The sequence below is a fragment of the Semicossyphus pulcher genome, unplaced genomic scaffold, assembly GCF_022749685.1.
Source record: "Semicossyphus pulcher isolate SPU_LCO1_2020_fin unplaced genomic scaffold, fSemPul1.0.p SCAF_6, whole genome shotgun sequence".
Classification (NCBI taxonomy): domain Eukaryota; kingdom Metazoa; phylum Chordata; class Actinopteri; order Labriformes; family Labridae; genus Semicossyphus; species Semicossyphus pulcher.
Genome location: NW_027211737.1, coordinates 28586487 through 28606872, shown reverse-complemented (window position 1 = coordinate 28606872; position 20386 = coordinate 28586487). Strand labels below are relative to the sequence as shown.

The window sequence follows — 20386 nt, the reverse complement described above, 5'->3', positions numbered from 1 at the left end:
TGCTTCTCATCTCAGTCGTATGGACGATTTTCTTGGTTGGAATACAGTGTAAAGACGGATGCGTTTTCCTGTAAAATGTGCATTTACCCAGCGGAGCAACACCAGACAAGCAAGCCTCACTCTGTTTCACTGGGTAAGTTTAATGGCTACAAGTCTTAAACTAAATGAACCAAGACGCTATGAATTATTAATTTATTGAGGAATCTGGACGATCTATGTTGTTTTGGATATTGTACTGTTTTGTGCCAAGCAGGACATCCCACTACGTGGACACAGAGAAACTGCCAATGCCTTAAATAAAGGAAACTTTTTAGAACTTTTTAAGTTCAAATATGATCCACAGAAACAAAATCGCCTGGAGCAGCTGCCCAGAAATGGAACTTTGATGAGCCCGATGTTCAGAATGAGCTGCTGGAGTCAGCTGCCTCCTTACTTTGGCGCAAGATCAAAGCAGAGGTCCGTGAAATACCAGGTTCCTGATATGCCCATGTGGCAGAAGAATATAAGGATGAGTCAAAGTGTGAACTTGTCGCTGTTTGAGTGAGATATGTCCACGCAGGGAAAATAAAAGAACAGGTTATCAGGTTCATGGATACAAGTGACATGAGCGCAAGTGGTATTTCAGATAACATTTTACAAGTGATGCATCATCAAGTGCTGTGCAGCATCAAAGGTGTCCAGACGTCTGAGCACATATTGAATATACACAGTTCATGACAGGCAGCAGCAGGCACACACGGCTTGTGGAAGTGCAAAATGAGCCTTATCAAGGACGCCTGCGCTTGAAACTCGAGCAATCCACAGAAACGCGCTGGAGCTTGAAATATGGAGAAGTAAGGTTTAACAGTCAAATGTCTTAAAGTTTCACAGTCAAATGTCTTAAAGTAAGTTCTTATAATCCAATGCTTTAATGCTCTAAAGTAGAATCTTAAACTGAGAGACTCGCTGGGCTCATTATAAAAGTGAGGTGCAGATCAAAGTGTGGGAAGCCGGCCGCCTTGTCTGATCTAGAGGTGTCCCCCACTAACGAGGCCCCCTTTTTCTGCTGTAGCGTGTGAGAGTGTGCGTAATGGCCGGAGTGAGGAAGCGCCCTGTTGAAAAGTTGTAACTGTGAGGGCAGAGAGCCAGTGTTGGGGGGGCTGAGCTCCAGCAGGTGGTGGCACAAGTCTTCTACTTGCGACACACTTTAACTAATTAGGCAGAGATCTGACAATGAAAAGAAAAAACGTGCCGAAGCCCAGCGAGGGAGGGGCTTCAGAGTATCTAAGTCCGAGCGGCTAACATGTGGGTAGTCTCATCTGGATGGATTCGGGTTTATTTGTTCGTATTTATACGGGAATGAACTCTTTTAGCAGTTTCAGTTTTTCAACCAAGTTTTATAACTATATTTATAAGAGTTTTTCCTCCATGTTTCATTTCCTAATGGAGATTGAAATTAAGTTGCTGACAAGAGGGTTCTGGGCCCTTTTTTGCCACAACATTCATGGTCATATGGTCAACAGTTGACCATAAAATATTACTTGACCGTCTGGAAGACTGGGTTGGACTTTCTGGCACAGTACAGGTTTGGTTCCTATTTAAAGGACAGGGACTACTTTGTGTCTATAGTTAACTTCACATCTGAGCAGACAAAGATTACATGTGGAGTTCCCCAAGGCGCCATTCTTGGGCCTCTTCTTTTTAACATCTACATGCTTCCACTGGCTCAGATTATGGAAAACAACAAAACAAGTTACCATGACTACACAGATGACACACACAGATCTACATCATGATGTCACCAGGGGACCATGGCCCCATACAAGCACTAGTAAAATGCATTGAACAAATCCAAAGAGTGGATGTGCCATCATTTTCTTCAGTTAAACAAAGACAAAACTGACGTAGTTGTTTTTGGAGATAAGATTAAAAGTCAGCGCACAGCTTCTGTCATCAGTGTTGAAAACCACTGACCAAGCCAGAAATCTGGGTGTAGTCATGGACTCAGACCTGAACTTTCAAAGCCACATTAAAACAATTCAGCCTACTATCACCTCAAGAATTTATCAAGGATTAAAGGACTTATGTCTCAGCGGGATCTGGAAAAACTGCTCCATGCATTTATCTTCAGTCGACTCGATTACTGCAACAGCGTCTTTACAGGTCTCCCTAAAAAATCAAGACACCTGCAGTCAATTTAGAATGCTGCTGCTAGAGTCCTCACTGAGACCAAGAAAGTAGATCACATCACTCCAGTTCTGAGGTCTTTGCACTGGCTCCCTGTCTGTCAGAGAATAGACTTCAAAATAGCACTGCTGGTTTACAAAGCGCTGAATGGTCCTGCTCCCCCACTCCGCGAGACAACCTACTCACCATACATTATCCCACACTTATTTATTCCTTAGCCAGTGCAGAGGTCAGGAGTTGTTGTTGGCTTTTCCCTGGAGGACCATAGAGATGAAAAGACCGGTTATCACTGGGTGAAGTGAAGGGCAAGTCTGCTGCTTCTTTAGTCTGATAAGCACGGCCACCGACACCGAAAAAAACCTTTTGGAAGATTTTATCAAAAAATATACAGTACTGTGCAGAAGTTTTAGGCAGGTGTCCCAGACAGACTCGATGATGTTGAGATCATGGCTCTGTGGGGGCCATACCATCACTTCCAGGACTTCCAGGACTAAATTATTATTTATAATTTGAAAGCATTCTTAGTTAACAGCATTTTTTCACACCTGAAATAAGACTACTTGTGCAAGGGTCTTTATGTCCATGTATTTGAACGAAGATCAAGAAGTGTTGTAAGCAAACATAGCACTATCTGCAATGGGGGCGGAGGAGTTAATTGAGAGCAAGGTGATACAAAACGTTATATTTAGCTAGCTTAGCATACACAGGCACATGCCTTTTGCTACACAATTGTAACTAAACCAACTCACCAAACCAACTCTGTGGGTGAGAGGGAAATAAGGGAACGTTTCATAGTATTTAAAGACTTTGCAGACAGGAAGAAATTGCAGCAATGGTTAAAACATCATTTAGAGAACATGGAATTGATGTCGCTATGACAACAGAGCTAACATTGCAGGAAAAGTTAAGGGAGTGCAAGCCTGCATACTAAGTATAAATCCCCTCGCCACATAGTCTCTGTGTGTGTCTCACACATGAAACCTGGTTGGAGTCCATGCAGTTCAGGCCGGTCCAGAATTAGACTCATTCTTTGGTTGTATCAACAACCTGTACACGCTGTTCAGTGGAAGCCCTGAACGACTGCATACAAGCAGTGCGCCCGGTTGTAAAGCATTTGCCTGGTGTGATTAGGTATACTTTCAGTCCTATACTGCAGTCGTACTCCTCACGTTTTGGGTCAAGCTGTTACAGTCTATAGAGGATAGAAGCCTCGTCAGCCAGTTGTGCCAGCTGCCAGTATAAAGGCCTTGGAGGAGGAGATGGCCTAACAGTAAACATGAAAAAGTGCCAGTTCTTTAGAAAGTCTCTGAAGTTCCTTGGCCACGTGGTTTTCCGTTGCTGGTGTTTAAGACGATGAGGAAAAGACCCAGGCTGTACAGGCATGTCCCCCCCCAAGAAGTCTTTGTATTTTTCTAAATATAATAAGGGATGTTGAGGATCCTGCATTCTTCCAAACATGGGGTTTAGCATTTTGATCGGGCTTTTTCCACGGTAAGCAGTCCTGGGTTTATTGTGAATTTCAGACTGAATGAGACACATTAGTTCCTCCTCAGGACTCCCAGGGAAAATGGTTGACTGTAGTCTTTGTCGTTGAGTCTGTGAAGGTTAAATGAATTGTTGAGAGTTGACTGAAAGCGTCGGTGCAGAAGCATGAACAAGTGTTGGGGGCTGCATCGAATGCGTGAAGCTACGATGGCTTGACACATCCTCTGACAGTGTGTTGAGGTTAACTGCGCTGTGTGTCACTTCCGCCTCCAAACCTTGAATTGCAGATGCCATTGTTGTAATGACAGATTTGAGATCTGTTAATAGTTCCTCATGACATTTTCTTTTTCCATTTCAAAGTTTTCCTGTCGCAGGGGAAAGTGTAAACATGGAAAAAGTCCTGTTGAGCATCACTGCTTTTGTCACGTCCGTCATTTTGCAAGGAATGTCGCCTCATTAGTGACGCGTCACCATGGAGATAACGGCGCACAGCCTGGCGTCTTGAAAACGCCGTTTACCACGTCTCCGCGGAAACAGAGTTTCTAAAAGGCTTCGCCTTGGCCGGAAGTTTTACAAAAGATCCGTTCTCAGTGACCTAAAACTGCGTTTGTGTGTGGACGAAAGGCCAAAACGCAGAGAAAAAGCTACCCGTGTACGTGTGGACATGGCCTAAGTCTTCTCCGAGCATTATTGTGTCATTTTTACATCTTGCAGAGAGAAAGAAGAATGTTAAGAATGGGTTGTCTTTGGTCTTTGATGTTTCCAATGGTTACTGGGTTATTTATTATAATAAACGTTCCTTCAGGGTCTGCTGTCGTGATGTTGTGGACAAAAAAAATATTCTGTGATCGATTGCCGAAGTAACATTGAAGACTATTTCAGTTTGATGTGTTTTGCATGTGTAGGTACCTGCTGTGCTTTAGTTATTTTGGTTTTTGTGGTGTTAAAATGATTCTAATTATTATTATTATCATATTATATATTATTATTATAGTGCTTCTCACAGAAATCATTGACATATGCGAGGGCAACGCGTTTGTGTAATTTGCCACCCGAAATTGTCCGACGTCAAAATATAGTAGTATAGTTCCGCCTGCTACATTTTCCAAACGAAAAAAAACACACAGGAGCGGTGGCGCCACAGTTTGAGAATCACTGCATTAAGCCAAGGCATTAAGGCACAAAGTGCAGAAAGTAACCTGCATGCATTTATTATTACATGTGAACGTGTGTGTCACGACAGGAAGCCCAAGAGAAAGAGACATTGTTTGTTTGAGTGTGTGTGGAGAGAAAAATAGAAAGAGAAGGGAGGGAGGGGCGGTTTACATCTTAAGCTGTCTATTGTTGTACAGCACATTTTATCCACTGCATTCTTTCTTCCTTCCTGAAGTAAGTGTTTTCTGATGGATAGAGCTGTTTTTGTCCGTAAACTATGACCTCTAAGTGTCATTCAATCAATCAATCAATCAAAATCAATCAAATTTTATTTGTATAGCGCCAAATCATAACCAGGGTTATCTCGAGACACTTTACAGAAAGAGCAGGTCTAGACCGACTCTTTGTTAAGTTATTTAAAGAGAGGCCCAACATGAATCACCATGAGTAGCACTTAGCAATTCGGCACATTGGCAAGGAAAAACTTCCTTTTAACAGGCAGAAACCTCGAGCCTCGGGCCGAAAATGGGATAGAAGGAGATGCAGGATAGAGACAGGCAAAGAGAGCAACAACAACATATGTTCTTGTTACCACAACAACATATGTCCTTGTTACATGAACAACAACAGACACATACTTATGGTTACAATGCCAATAATAGTGGTAGACTAGGGTGAAGATTGGCTAAATAAATAAATAAATAAATAAATTAGCGAGAGAAGCAGAGTAATGATAAAGGCTGAGGTAATCGTAATTGTAACAGTTGAAGTCAACAGGTCTACTATTAGCATTAGCAGCAACAATAATGATACTATGGGGAAGGCTGATGTTAGTAGTTGTTGCAGTCGAGCAGGTCCACAGCAGCAGGTGGTCTGCAGCAACGATCCTCAGGAACCCATTCATCATTTCATCGACAGTCCGTACCTCTACGGTGGAGGCGTGACAGGTGATGTTAGCAGTTGTTTCAAACGGTATTCTGAGCGATGTGACAAGTCATTTATTTATTGTCTCTCTGGGTTATAAGTGTTTCTCTTTTAGCAACGCCAGAAACGATCAGATGGTCCCTTCCATTTGTTGGTTTTCAGGTTGTGACAGATGTGAGTTGGGCTGTGATCGTGTTTGCAGTGTTTTGTTTCTACAGTGTGTGATTTCCTATGAAAGAACTCAGTCTCAAGCTGCTGAATGTTGTACATTATTCACCATCCTCTTCACTGCGTTATCAATAAAGGCAAAAGGCCAAGTAATTAATCTTAAGAAAAAAGCACATGTATGCGTTTGTTGGACACGATGCTGATGAGAGCTGGAAACCGATTCACTGAAACAAAGAGCGAGAAGATGCTGAAACATGTAGATGTGTCACATTCAGTTAACCTTTCACACCAAACACGTCAATCATTCCATCTATTGTTACTAAAACAATACTGATAGGAGCCGCTATAAAATTACTGTCCTCTAAAAGGAGCTACAGAGATATAGGAAGAAGCCTGCTGGTGGATATGTTGCAATCAAAAAGAGAATTATGAGCTATTCGGGGAGGCAATCAAAGATGCTAAACTGTGATTATGTGTTGCTTCATTTGGATATTTGTATATTGCTGTAGTTTGTTTTGTCTTGTTTTGAAAAAAAGAAGCAGGCTGGTTTTGTACTCAACATGGTTATGGTAAGAACAAAGAACAAGAAACACAGTTATTTAAGTACATTTTTTTAAACAGTATACATTTATAAAAACATAACAGGCCTTATTATAGGAAGAAACAGAACACGTTTGCTGATCAACTGTTCCAAAAACAAGAGACGAGGTCAAAACCGAGTATGTGGCTGACCACATCAGGTCAGTGTGTTACAAGGACCGTCCGTATGAGGCTGATGACAACGTGTTTGAAAGCAGGTGTGCGCTGCTAGGTGAGGACAGCGGACGAGCAGCCCCGCCTACTCCCCAAACAAAGTATCCAGAGCCGTACAGAGAGTCGCGTCAGTGGAGGTCCAATATGCTCCGGGATCCGCCATTGCAATGTCGCAACTGTCTCTCTCTACGACTGTGAGACTCAAGTCACAAACAGACCTGGGCTGACCCCGGCGGTCAGCCAATAAAAAAGAAATATAATGAAATATAGGTTATTAAAGCAAAGTAACAGAGGGTCTCATGTTGTGGTTTGCAGACACTGATCAAGATGCTGGTTAGTAAGAGAGCGGTCAGAGCTCTGGGGCGGCTGTGGCTCAGTGGTAGAGTCGGTCGTCTGATTGACAGTTGGGCACTTTATGTAGCAGCCTCTGCCATCAGTGTGTGAATCTGTGTGTGACACAAAGACTAGGAAAGCGCTATACAAGTACAGTCCATTTACCATGTACCATTACCTCTGTAATTAAAGACTTAAAAAGTGAAGCAGATATTGAAGAAGGAGATATAACACAACATAATGAATAAACACAATTGTCCCAATCCTTGATTAACACTGACGTCAAAGTCATCACCAATCAACAACACTTGAGATGATCTCCTCCATGCATCTAATCAAGACATACCTTCATCAAAGGGAGACAATCATCTAAAAAACGAGCACTAACAGGGACGAGGAAAACAATGAACAACACTATCATGCCTTACACGTCCGTACATTTTCAACACGCACAACATTTTAAATCAAACAACACTTTAAGACCCTGTTCATCAACATGTGGTTTTTGTGATCGAATCACAAGTGGACAGCCTTAACTACAGGTGTGAATGGACCCGGGACGGATTGATTTTCTGTTGTTTACTGAATTCCTTGCTCCAGGATGGTATCTTCCAACTCTGCTGCTGAATGTTGTACATTATTCTCCATCCAGTCAATAACTTGGTGGGTTTAGTCCTGGGAAGTTAGTGCATCATGGGTGGATCACAGAGATGGGTGTCTTTTTTCTGAATGATTTTCACGATACACAGCGGAGCATTATCGAATCAGCCAAGAATGACTAACAACAGGTGTAACATTCATTCAGAGTTCAGACTATTTATCCACATAAGTCTGACAGTGTGTACGCACACATGCTCTGGGCCACAGAAAGCACCGCCCAGTCTCCGGGCAGCCATGGCAACGATCGCCTGGAAACGCAGAGCCAACTTTCATTCCTGTGTGATTTAACGTTTATCTGCTGTGTCTCGTATAAATTATTTATTTCTCTTGTTACTCCAAGCAACTGTAAACGTAGTTTATGCATTAGAGAAAAATACAGAGAGATTTAAGTTTTTAATACGGTCTGTTTTTTCACTGTTAACAGAGACTCCAGTCTGCTGTCTAGTTCATATTTCACTGATAAACCACAGAGCTGTGGATGAGCATCGGGCTTCATGATCAAACAAAAAGTTATATGTTATGTCATCACCTAAGTCCGCTGTCACCCGCTCGCTCACTCCCTCTTTGCTCGTGCACAGGAACGCAGCTCTCCCCCTCTCTGTGCCGTGAGTCTGGTGTTTTTTAAAGTCCAGTGAAGAAGAATGAGGCTCCGTGTTCAGAGCGGGAAAGTGAGACTTTCACTGAAGACGCATTTGAGGGGCTCGTTGATGCCAGGTGTGAACAGCTGTGCTCGTGATCAGATCATTCAGGACACGTGGGGCATGATATCAAATGTGAACAGGGCCTAAGACAGCAGCTCGTCCACCCAAAGGACAAAACAGCCGGACACAAACAGCAATGCAATATGTGCAACAAGGAATGCATTGACCCGCGCCTTGGGGAAACAAACGAAGCGGCCCAACAGCCAGCTCCTCAGGTCGGGATTCATCGTTCTGTGTATCCAGTGAGTCTGTGTATTAGTCTGGAGACTGGAGTCTTAACAGTAACTTAACAGTGATAACACAGACGAGAAGATCCGTGAGATTAACACACAAATCCAGTTTATGAAACATCTGCCTCCTCACTGCGCTGCATTATTATAAACTATGATAAACTGCTTGTGGGTCACATCTCTTACCCGCGCTGTCTCACCCTCGTCCCTCATCAGTTCGTGGTCTTATTAAATAAGTAAATGCTGTCTCCCTCGCTGAATAAATCCAGGCCACGATATGTCCTGTATGCACGATATGTCTCTCACACAAATATATAAATATATTAAATGAGTCAGTTGCCGTGGATACATGGAGAGTGGAGAGGCCTTAATTTGGCCCAGGTCACATGTACGTGCACACTGCCAGATGTATTCTTTACTTTATAGGCTTCATTTATTCTTTTTTCTGGTCCAGAGCAGCTTGGAAATAACACGTCATCCGTGAATAGAATTACACTAATTATATGACAGGTTCAGCACAGCATCACTTTCACACAGAAAAGCAACGATGTGCATTGCCTGGTAACTAACTTTGAAAATTAAATCCGAACTTCAGAATCAGGTTCATCACCAGGTACGTTTTTTCTTCATAAAGAATTCGCCTGGGTGTGATGGTGCAGACAATACAGATGAAAGAATAAAAGACATTAAACCATCCATGAAAATGGCGGACAAAAGGCTTTACAATGTTACAATTTCATTTAGAAGACACTTTTGTCCAAAGCATATGGACGTACACCTGAGAGATTATACAGCAGCAGCAGCGGTGTGTGTGCAGTACTGATGTAGCAAGCGTAAGTGAGAGGAAGTTGCATTTAAAGGGACCGCCTTGTTGTGAGAAGCGTCAATGTGTTACTGTTTCGAAACAATGATTCAATCAGCAGGCCGAAGCTGGGCCTATGACTAAAATGTGAACATGAAAAAATGTTCAACACATTAAAGCATTGCTAAAAAACTTAACTCCAAATTATATAAAGGGTCAGTTAATGTACTGAAGTAAGACCCACTTTTATAAAGGTTAAATAACAAAGCAAGAATGTTCACCGTTACAAGCAAAAATGTTTTTACTGTGTGCCAACGTAATCAGCCCTGAACACTTTGACAAGAAGAAAGAATACAATGCTGATATTGAAATGTAGCGTCTAGTATCTGTGGTAGAAGGGTGGTAGAAGACAGTGTCAGTGGGAGAGTCTCCTTGTGCTGCAGCCTCCTAGAAGATGGCAGTGTTTCAAAGAGTCTATTTCCTGTAAGCATGAAGGTCAACCCAATCACCTCCTCAGAGGAACAAATGATACACTGCAATACCCCCTTTTACTTGTAGTTGTACCAGATGGGAATGGAAGATCTAAAGAGCATAGCGCAAGGTCTCTTAACCAATCAGAGTGTCATCACTCATGCTCTTCCTCCTTGGGGCGGCTGGGGCTCAGAGTCGGTCGTCTTTCAATCAGCAGGTCGGAGGTTCGATCCCCAGCTCCCTCAGTCTACATGTCGAGGTGTCCTTGGGCAAGACACTGAACCCCAAATTGCTCCCAGTGGCATAGTGACAAGACTCAAAAAAGGACCCAAGAGCACGACTCAAAATTCAGGAAAATCAAAAGGTTTATTTTAACAAAGGAAGTCCACAAAAATTCCAAAGAAACACAAACTACAACATAAAATCGCTGCTGAGCAGGAAAACTAAGATTAGGTTTAGAAAAACACAAAATCACAGCAATGCTGGAAAAAAGGCTTGACCAAAGTACAAACAAAAAATCACAGCTAAGCTGAAACTAAAGACCAGAGCAAAGACCACACTAATATGAACGACGCTTACTTGGACAAGAGGGATCAGGACGAGACTAGAGACAAGACGATCTGACACAGGACACAGACTTAAAATACATGAGGAAATGGGAAACAGGTGGACACAATCAGGGGTGGAGCAGACAATCACACTGACGAGGAAACACCAGGGCAGGAAATAAAGTTTCTGAAACGAGAGAGGACAGTTACTACAAAATAAAAGCGGACATGGCAAACATGGAAGACAGGACTAAAAAACATAAAACTTAACATAACCGACGAGACATGACACATAGCTGACAGGTATAAGTGTGATGGCTGACTGACAGTTGGGCTCTTTAGGTAGCAGCCTCTGCCAACAGTGGCCACAGCTGAATGTGACATGTAGTGTAAAAGCAGCTTTGAGTGGTCGCAAGATTAGAAAAGTGCTTTATAAGTGCAATCTTTTTACCATTGCCCTTTAAAAGTCAGGTGGACGACAGCCGGGTTCTGCCCTGCTCATGTGACTTCTCTAACATCCTTGGTGTCTCAACACAGAACACAAACAGGCCACTGTATGTTGCTGTTGCTCGGAGCTAAATTCACGTCACTCATAATAAAGTCTTTCCTGATTAAAATGCACTGACATTTAACTGAGGAGTAGGTGTGCTGCTGTACATCCCTGTTAGTGTAACAAGCGAAGTGGAAGTGCATCGTGAACTCGCCTACCTATGCCTGTCTTACTTATATGCTCTCTAAATACCAAGACAGTTCTGCGCCTGCCACCTGTGCGCCTGTTCAGCTGCTGCAGGAACTTCTTTCAAAACTGGTCTCATCAGATGTCGGGGGATTCTTTTGGCAGTTGCATCCAGTCTCGTTGATCTGAACTGGCCTTAAGACATTTTGGCTTGATGGCAGAAAATCTGGGCGCCAGCCTTATTCATGTGAAAGTCAGTCACTGAGTGAAGAAGATCTATTACAACCTTATTTAGAATGCCGTCCTCTGCCGAGACCGGAGACCAGATCTCAACAAAGCCATGTGGCTGACAGATCATAAAAGCATCCAGGTGAACACGCCTCCGTCTCTGTGCCTCGCTTGCCTCAGCCCAGATCTGTAGGTATGATCTTTATGTTTGCTGTACTGCACAGTTCTATCAACATCTGTCAAAGTGTTGCAAGTGCTGGAGGATGGCAAGTGCCTGTCTTTTCCCTTTTTTAATTTGGACTTGAATAGAAAGGGGGTGGACCACAGTTTCTCTCTTTCTGTATTAGCTTTAGCTAGGTCTTATAAATCAACCTGTTTATTTGCTATCTGCAGTGAGTGGGGTTGAGCGAGTCCCTGCCCTCCTCGTACAGAAGGTCAGTTTTGATTAACTGTTCCTTTAGATTTAATTTGCTCTTGCTGACTTCCTTCCGCCTGTACAGGACATATAGCAGGATCAGGCTGGTTATTGTTTTTGTATTACCTTGTAAACATTGTGATGTAAGTTGATTATTACTCATTTGTAAGGGCTGTATCGTTATGGCGACGGTAAAAAGCATGATTCTCTTCACGTCTGTCTGTCTGTCTATATAATCTCTCCCATGCTGCACCTCACACACAGCCACTAACTGTTATTCAAATTAATACATGATGATGTCACCAATATGCAAATTAGCATATGATGTCATCTGGCGACTTCTAGTGACTTTTGGAGCTAGTGCTAAAATAGTTGTGGCAACACTGCTCAAAAAAACAAAATAAAACCCAGAGTTACCTCCAGTACCGGGCCGTGAAGGTCGTCCGGATACCAGGATCCAGAGAGTTCCTAACGGGCATAATCCAGAGACAGTGTGTCCAAAGGGAGGAGAGCCAGATCCGAGGGATGACAACGACTGCAGACTTTACTTGGCCAAAGGCAGGGGCAGCCATGGACCCTCATACACTGACCTACTTTGAACCATCTTGGTTTGCTGCGTCACAATTTTTATTATTCGCCGGCCGCATCGTGAGCGAGAGCCCATTGGCTAATAAGTGAATTGCTTCAAGGCGTAGGAGGTAACATGGAAGTGAGACCAAACGACAATTTGGGATGGATCGCTACAACATGACCCCACGGTCGGAGCTTCGGAAAGAAGTCAAGGAAAGAACTCTTGGGTTGACTGCGCGAGGGCGTCTGATGTTGACAGGCCCGAAAAAACCCGATGACCCCATCATGTACAAGGATAAATAATTTTGCTGCTCTTAACTCAACTTGTTACACACTTGAATAACATTGAGGTGCTTGTAATACAACACCAACATTTTGTGTCATTTCATTTTATCACCAGTCTTTGAGAGGACGGCTTTTTGCAACTGATCTTAACTACACATTAAGATGTAACAGTTGTATAATGTTTTGTATGTGTCTGTGAACAATGTCAGGTTTAGGTTTATTTATTAATTTTCTCATTTTTGTTTGTTTTCAAGTTATCTGTTGAGCAAATTTCTGTAATAAATGGTCACTGGGACGGACTGGAAGACATTTCTTCTCCTCATCTTTCATTTTCACATGTCAAACCTGGAGTCCAACACAGCCACCAAAGGAAACAAAGGAACCAAAAGTCAACTGGAAATTGCTGATACATTAGTCAAAGAACTACCTTGGATGGAGCTGTAGCATAAATGTTCTGCCAGGAGACTGAATCAGTTACACTCTCTGTTTGTAAGAGAAGAGTGTTTGATATTGAAGTCAGGTACGTTTCAGACAATTAAGCAAGTGGTTGAGCTCGGTGCAATTCAAAATGATCCAGCTCCCCCTCAGGAGAAGGGAGGCCTTCTTACTTTGTTGAAGGCACAAAAGGCTTAAATTGCATACACTCAGGGGTGAATACCGCGTGCCGCTGAGAGCACAGTGGGTTTCACTTAAATGCCTTCTCAAGGTCTCATTCACAAAGTGAACTGCGGCAATTAATTACAAGCCCAATTAGGTAATGAGTTAATGCATCTCTCTGCAGTTTTCACTTGTTTGCTTTGTTTATGGAGAGGACCTGCCAGCACCTCGGCTCTCTGCAACACAAAGCTGCACTCTCATGCTGATGGAGTTGATTCTCTCCATCAAGATAGAGGATGTGCAGGGAGAAGAGGGAGCAGCTCTTCTGACAGTATATCGTGAAGCTCAGACTTAATGATTCATTTTTGTTTTAGAGTCGCTGTTAAGTCCTCTGCACTGTAGCCTACTGCTCTGAGCTGCTGGGCGAGGATGCAAGGGAGTGGAGTCCTCTGCTGCTAGTGGTGCTCACACAAAAGCTGCAGAAAACTATAGATGACAGACTGCTCATTGACATAACAATAACCCCCTGGCTAGTCTAGTCCCCACCTGCCCCCTTCTTCCACCACAAAGATGCTGACTTATATTAATGGAAATGCACTTTAGTTTCACCATACCTCACCCTTATTCTTTTGTTTTTAGTTTACATGAAATGTTACGGTTTATGTCCTTGTTTTGTATTTCCTTCTTGCTTTCTGTTTTTCTCATATGTAAGATGACTGAGGCGACCCATATCTACCTTTCTTCCCATGCACACGCACAAACATACATACACACACATCGCAGACAGATGCACATGCACGAGTACTTAACAGGCACAAAAGCAGACAGGCGCAGCACACACACACACACACATAAAGAAAATATTTAAACCTCAGACTCGTGCATATTATCAAACTGAATTCACATAAATCTGTAACATGGAACATCTAAAGAAACTGGTTCACAGGCAAAAGAATCAAAGTATTGAACCACAGAAACACATTACAAACTGATACATGCCTCTTCTAACACGTATATATAAATCTGACTGATCAATAACTGAGAACACCACATTGAAATCAATCTTCTCTGCCCATTTCAACTCCAGGCTTAAAGGAGCAGCCATTTTAATCCACATTACTATTCATTACCAATTACTATTGCACACATTTTTCTCATCTCTTTGAGATACTGACTTCCCATTAATTGGCAATTGAGACATCAACACAGTCATCTCCCGATCATTGGACAGATCTAATGATCCGAACAGAACATGCAAGTCCCAGTCCACAGAATCAATAATCAGTTCATGAGCGGTGTTTGTCTTGGTGGGAGTTGGCGTTACAACACCTAAATGCCAGAGAATTATTATTCCCATCACAGATTCATCTTTCCGACTCTCACATTGATTTATTTTTAATTAGTAACTCAATAGTTTCCAAGATTGAAGACACATACATCCCATACGTGATCGTGCTCCTGTCTCGATCAACTTAAAGTCGAGGTGAAATGAAAAATGTCAATTTAATCCTTTTAGATCACATCCCCGGTGATATTGTGCATCTATTTGACAATATAGGCAAAAAAAAATACAGAAAATCAATTTCTTCGTATTCTTATATCAAAATCCGATCATTTTTTCTTCCGGTAAAACTAAATTTCACGCGTGCTTACGTAAGTTAGCACCAAACAATTTCAACCAATCAATCTGCAACATTTAGCCGCGGAGCACCAAGAACGTTCGGTCAGTTAGCTAGCTACTGCGCTGTGGAGAACGTCTGTCTACGCCCACTTGTCAACGATCACATCAAATCCCTCTAATGATATGTCCCGCCTGCACGTCCTGTTTCACTCGGAAATACGTCACGATACGGAAGCTAGACACTCTCGAAATGCCGTTTCAGCTCGACTTTAAACATCAGCCAATCTTGCAAAATGTATGACTTTGTAATGTCCCAGAATTTGATAATTCTATCAAAAGAGAGTGGGCATCCTTTCAGGAATTAAATGATTCACTGTCACTGCCTCACTTTGGGAAAACATCTAAATCTACATCTTGCAGCTGAATGATCACATTAAAATGAAAACTCAAATTTCTCCAACAAAGACTCAATGTGAAAAACACCTGGCTAACAAAATCCGGCAAAACAATCAAACATCAACAATCCCCTCACGTATGAACTTCTGGACTCAGCAGGGAAGATACGCAGACACCAGATGAAATAAATTAGACATTAGACAAATTAGACAATAAATTAATAAATAATTTTTATACCAACCAATACTCATCAATACATTAACCAAACCAAGAAAACATTTTTCTAAACAATATTAATCTACCACACTATACTTAAGTTCAAGATCTCACCTCATCTTAAACTACCATCCCCGCTTATCACACCAGGTATAAGCAAAGCTCTAGCATCACCTTTGACACAGTTATTCCATTCCATCGGCTTTATTAGAGGAAGGCACTTATCCAACGATCGCAACACTATTCACTATTCATCCAACACTGTACGGCTATTTAACTGAATCCATCAGACATCTTTACCAGTATACCAACAGTCATAGTCTCACTGGATGCAGAAAAGGCATTTTAACAAAGTAGATGGGGTCTATTTATTTTCAACACTTAAACATTTGGCTTCTGTTAATCATTCACTCACTGGGAGAGGGTCCTGTACACATCACAAATGGCCACCATCACCAGCACGGCCAACACGGCAATATCCGCCGATATAATTAACCGATAAAATAATGGGCTGCAGCATACTTGATTAAATGCCCGACCTCGGCGCAATGTCCCCGGTGCAAAGAAGACCTGCGCGGCGCAGCGTGATGACGTCACGTGCGTCTACCTGCAGCATGAGAGAGTTAGAAGCCAAAATGTCCGTGGTGTGGAAGTTTTTCAAAGTGTCCGAAATAGATAGAAAACTGCTATTTGCAATGACTGCTCAGCTTCGGTGATGCGAGGAGGAGCCAAGGCAAAGTCTTTCAACACTACAAACTTGATTAACCATCTCAAGACCCGTCACCCCGACCGTTGTAACAAATGTGATGAGTATCACCATTATACTGTACGCTAATTCCAATACAGAAGAGAGTTGATGATCTCTGCAATTAGGTGTGCAGGAAAAAAGTATCGGTAATCGCTAAATGAGTTGTAAAATATCGGCATATCGGATAACGGCAAAAAATCCAATATCGTGCATCCCTAGTATGTATACATTTTTTATCTCAATAGAGTATTCATCTGTGACAAGCCTCCATATGTCTCAACGCTGTATACTGACACACATTAACATAGGTTGAAGGTGTGAGTGTGAATTGAAGGTGCATGTGTGTTTGTGCAGCTGTCCGTATAGCCTGACAGGTATGTTGTTGGTATTGTAGAGAAGACAGGGGAACGTGTCACCCCGGGTGCATTCACAGTTGAAAATGTCTTGTTTTGTGTTTTTTATGTTTTACAGATGTTTCCAACAGCAGGGCAATGCCAACCTGCGGCCTCCGGCTCATGACTCCATGTTCAGGCTCTGACTGCTGAAACAAGGATCAGGCACGCAATTGAACAAATCCCATCACAAGTCCCAAACCAGACACAACAATGTGTTGGATTAAACTCTAAATCCTTTCTGACTTGCTCAGCCTGCATGTTGCTCTCAGTCCACAGTCTCATAGTTTCTGATCCGTGTTGGACAGCCACGGCATTGAGAAAGAAGATTTATTTTTGGCCTTTATTCGTAAGGACAGCTGAAGAGAGACAGGGAATGTGGGGAGTAGAGAGTGGGGGGCTGACATGCACCAAATGGATCAGCAGACTGGGAGTTGAACCTGCGATCAGTGCGACGAGGACAGTAGCCTCTGTACATGGGGCGCCTGCTCTACCAGCGGAGCTAAACCTGCAGCCAGACAGTCAGAAACATCTTGAATATAACCTGAAATATCCTTTAAGCTGCATTAAGGGGTAGCTGTGTATAGCCGCAGATCCTTGACCCTTTTGAGCACTCTCTCCCTTCTCAATGCAGGGAGACGGTGAACTGTAAGAAAAATAATAACATGAGCCAAGCGAGGTCTAGTTATATCCATCGCGGTGAATAATATTATGTTAACAAGGTGACTGCACAGAAGAAGCCAGCTATTCACTAATGAGACAAAGAAAACCATCCCACCGCCCATCACCTTATTCCAAACAGTGAATTAATTTGAATGTTATAAAGATACTGGGGAGAATATAAACAGAACTATACAGCCAAATCATGTGTAAGGGGTTGCAGCAGGGATTTGAAAAGGTTCTCAGGGTAGCACATGAGCAGGGTTGACTCTGCCCGACATCTCGAATGGTAAAAATTGCTGCCACACAATATGTAATTGTAAATAAATTGCATGTAATTTTGCAACGCAGTTATCTTGATTATAAGATTTCTACAATGTGTGTGGGGGCTTAGACCCCAGCAGGGGGGTCTGGGGGACATTAAAAGACTCTTTATCATTGAAAGTAATCACTGTACCACTGATTTTAAAAAGTTTAACTGCTATCATTTAAATTGACAAGAGTTGGAAAAAAGTGAAATGTATTTGTTACCATTCGTTTACTGTGATATTAAAACGGTTTATCTTCATTCACAGAAACAATACGCAGCTAGAGTTTATGCTTTGAAGTGCTGCAGCCCTCATCGTCCGCTACTATCTCTTCTCTCCTTTTCTCTCCATCACTTGTTCCCTCGTTTCTCTCTCTCCATCACATTCTGCTGTATTTATTCATTCCCTTCCTTTCTCTGTATGCTGCCTGCCTGTCTGCCAGCGACGACGTATTCCGTCATTATGTGAGATACGTTTCCCTCATGCCCTGACTTTTCCTAAACACCTGTCCTGCACATGCCTGCATTGTCACAATGAAGTCATTACATTTAAACAAACAGATTGATGCCTTTTGTTCTTGTTTTTCACCCTCAACGACCCTCCGATAATCACCGAGTGATGTTGTGCTTTCTTCCGTGGGAGGTGAAGAGACACTTGCATAATGGCCTGATAAGTGCACCGAGACAATTGCTCCGACATCAAAACTAATTGTGCACACAAGCACTCACGTGGATTTAGCACAATAGAGGTCAATAATTGTAGGCGGTCTTATTATTTACCTGCAAAAAGCTTTATAGATTTAACAACTGAGATGGAGATTATTCTGTGAGAAAATGGTGAGCCGACACTGCAGACAAAGTGAGGCGTCTGATTCTGAGCCAGAACTGGAGCTAGAACCGGAGCCTGACTGTGTCCCTGTCCCGCCTGCTGCCTGGGTCGCATGGTGTCCTTGCATGCACCTCTTTAAAGATGACGTCATCGACCCATTAACTAGAACGAAAGCATACAGACACTCTTGAGCGTCGAAGTTGGCCAAAGCAGTACCCAAAAAGTGCTTGGCGGTTCTAGTGTTAGCAGATCGAGTTTGAGCTTTTGACCCCGGACCTGAACGCTCGGACACGTCTCCTTTTCTCTCTTTGTGTCGGGGAGAACGCAGTGAGTGGTCGAGCAAGTAAGAGAGAGAGCGGCAGAGTGACGGTAAATGCGAGCAGAGAGAAAGGTTGGCAGTGAACGTGTCAATCTTGGGCTTATATTCAACATCGTACTCAGGGCTACATTCAAAACATCTGAGGCTCAAACCAGCGCACCCCCCAGAACGTGGCGCCCTATGTGCCTCTAACCCTATGCATTGAGTTGGACCTGGCTCTTACCCCTATTTTGACAGCCAGCAACGAGTGACGAGGTCCGTTCCTGCACTCACGTAACTTTACTGTGCTCTAGCTCTTTAGTCTTCGCTGGCCGGGTCAGATGGTCAAACGGCTGTGATTGGCATCAATAAAAAGTGGGGTGGATGGAATTTTGTTTTGTAGAAAGTTGCATCACCCACAACACCCACGGGGCAACGCGCCGGAATATAGATATTTTATAGATAAAGTGATAAAAGTGATGAATAACCAAAACAAAAAGAGAACATAAACAAGGCCCGACTAACATGCATGTTGTAGCATCGTAGTCAGTGATATATGACCTGTTTGCTCCACTGTAGCAGTAATTGAACAACTTTTCTACAACACAATGGTGACAGTACAGTATTACATACATCCAACAAGGTATTTGTTACCTGTAATGAGGTTGTCCACTAACGTCGTAGGGATGCAGAAGATGCCCACCAGTAGGTCGCTGATTGCCAGGTTGAGGATGAAGAGGTTGGTGACTGTCCTCATACGACGGTTTTCCAGTACGATCAGACACACCAGGATATTTCCCACCATGCACAGCAGGAAGATGAAGAAGTAGGCCAGGATGTAGCTGGCAGCAACATACACAGAGTGCTGATAGTAGGGCAAAAAGGTAATGTTGGTGACATTTGAGGCTCCATCTAAGCTGGTGTTCATAAAGGCGGTGGCTGATCCCTCCAGCTCCATCCCCTCCATCCCCGTGTTCTCCAGTACGTCCATCCTCGGAAAAACCAGCACTGCAGGGGAGATCAAATGAGATGAGACGAGAAGAGACGATTAGTAGATTGGATCGAATAGTAAATGGATTGTACTTATATAGCACTATTCTGGTGTTCCGATCACTTAAAGTGCTTTTACACTAAAGGTAACTTCACCCATTTACACACTTATTCACACACTGAGGGCAAAGGCCAAAGTGCCTCAGCAAACATTAGCTGGCAGCAAATAAAAACACATTATAAGAGCCGTATAAAACTACATAAGATTTGATGTAAAGTAGAAACTACAAGAACAGTTCAAGACAACAATGCACTGCATGTGCACCGGGGCATTACATAACGTTATATTATACTCTGTGATGTTACATGACGTAAAATAAATCAATATATAAAGAGCCTCTGTCATGATGGCACACCGAGGCCCCGGACTGATTGCACTCCCGATTATAATAATAATGACAGTATATTATTGACAGATTGTTTTCAGGGACAAATACATGTTTTGAAATTCAGAGCGTGACAGCCCTTATAATACTGCGCCGCAGTTACCGCCAACTCTCTGCAGGTGGTAATATTTTTCAATCTAGCTGCTGTTAGCGCTGGCCACTGCTGACAAAGCTGCTGTTTGAGCAGATGAGTTTACGTTGACGCACAAGCTGAACTTAAAGACCAAAGTGAGTGAAAGGGAAGACCTGTTTACTTTCTACTGGCCGGTGCTCCTGTTCTTGCGGCCCCCTGATTTTAACCGATGCTTTAAGTTGG

General features: G+C 42.8%; 1 protein-coding gene across 1 annotated transcript in view; it reads right to left on the bottom strand.

The window, feature by feature from the left end:
* The window catches only part of npffr1l2 (neuropeptide FF receptor 1 like 2), a 30627-nt gene extending 11002 nt beyond the window's left edge, over window positions 1–19625 (bottom strand). Inside the window, exon 1 of the mRNA XM_069683133.1 lies at window positions 19289–19625. Coding sequence (XP_069539234.1) covers window positions 19289–19625 — 337 coding nt within the window. The remainder of the gene's footprint in view (window positions 1–19288) is intronic.
* Window positions 19626–20386: the final 761 nt, after the last annotated feature.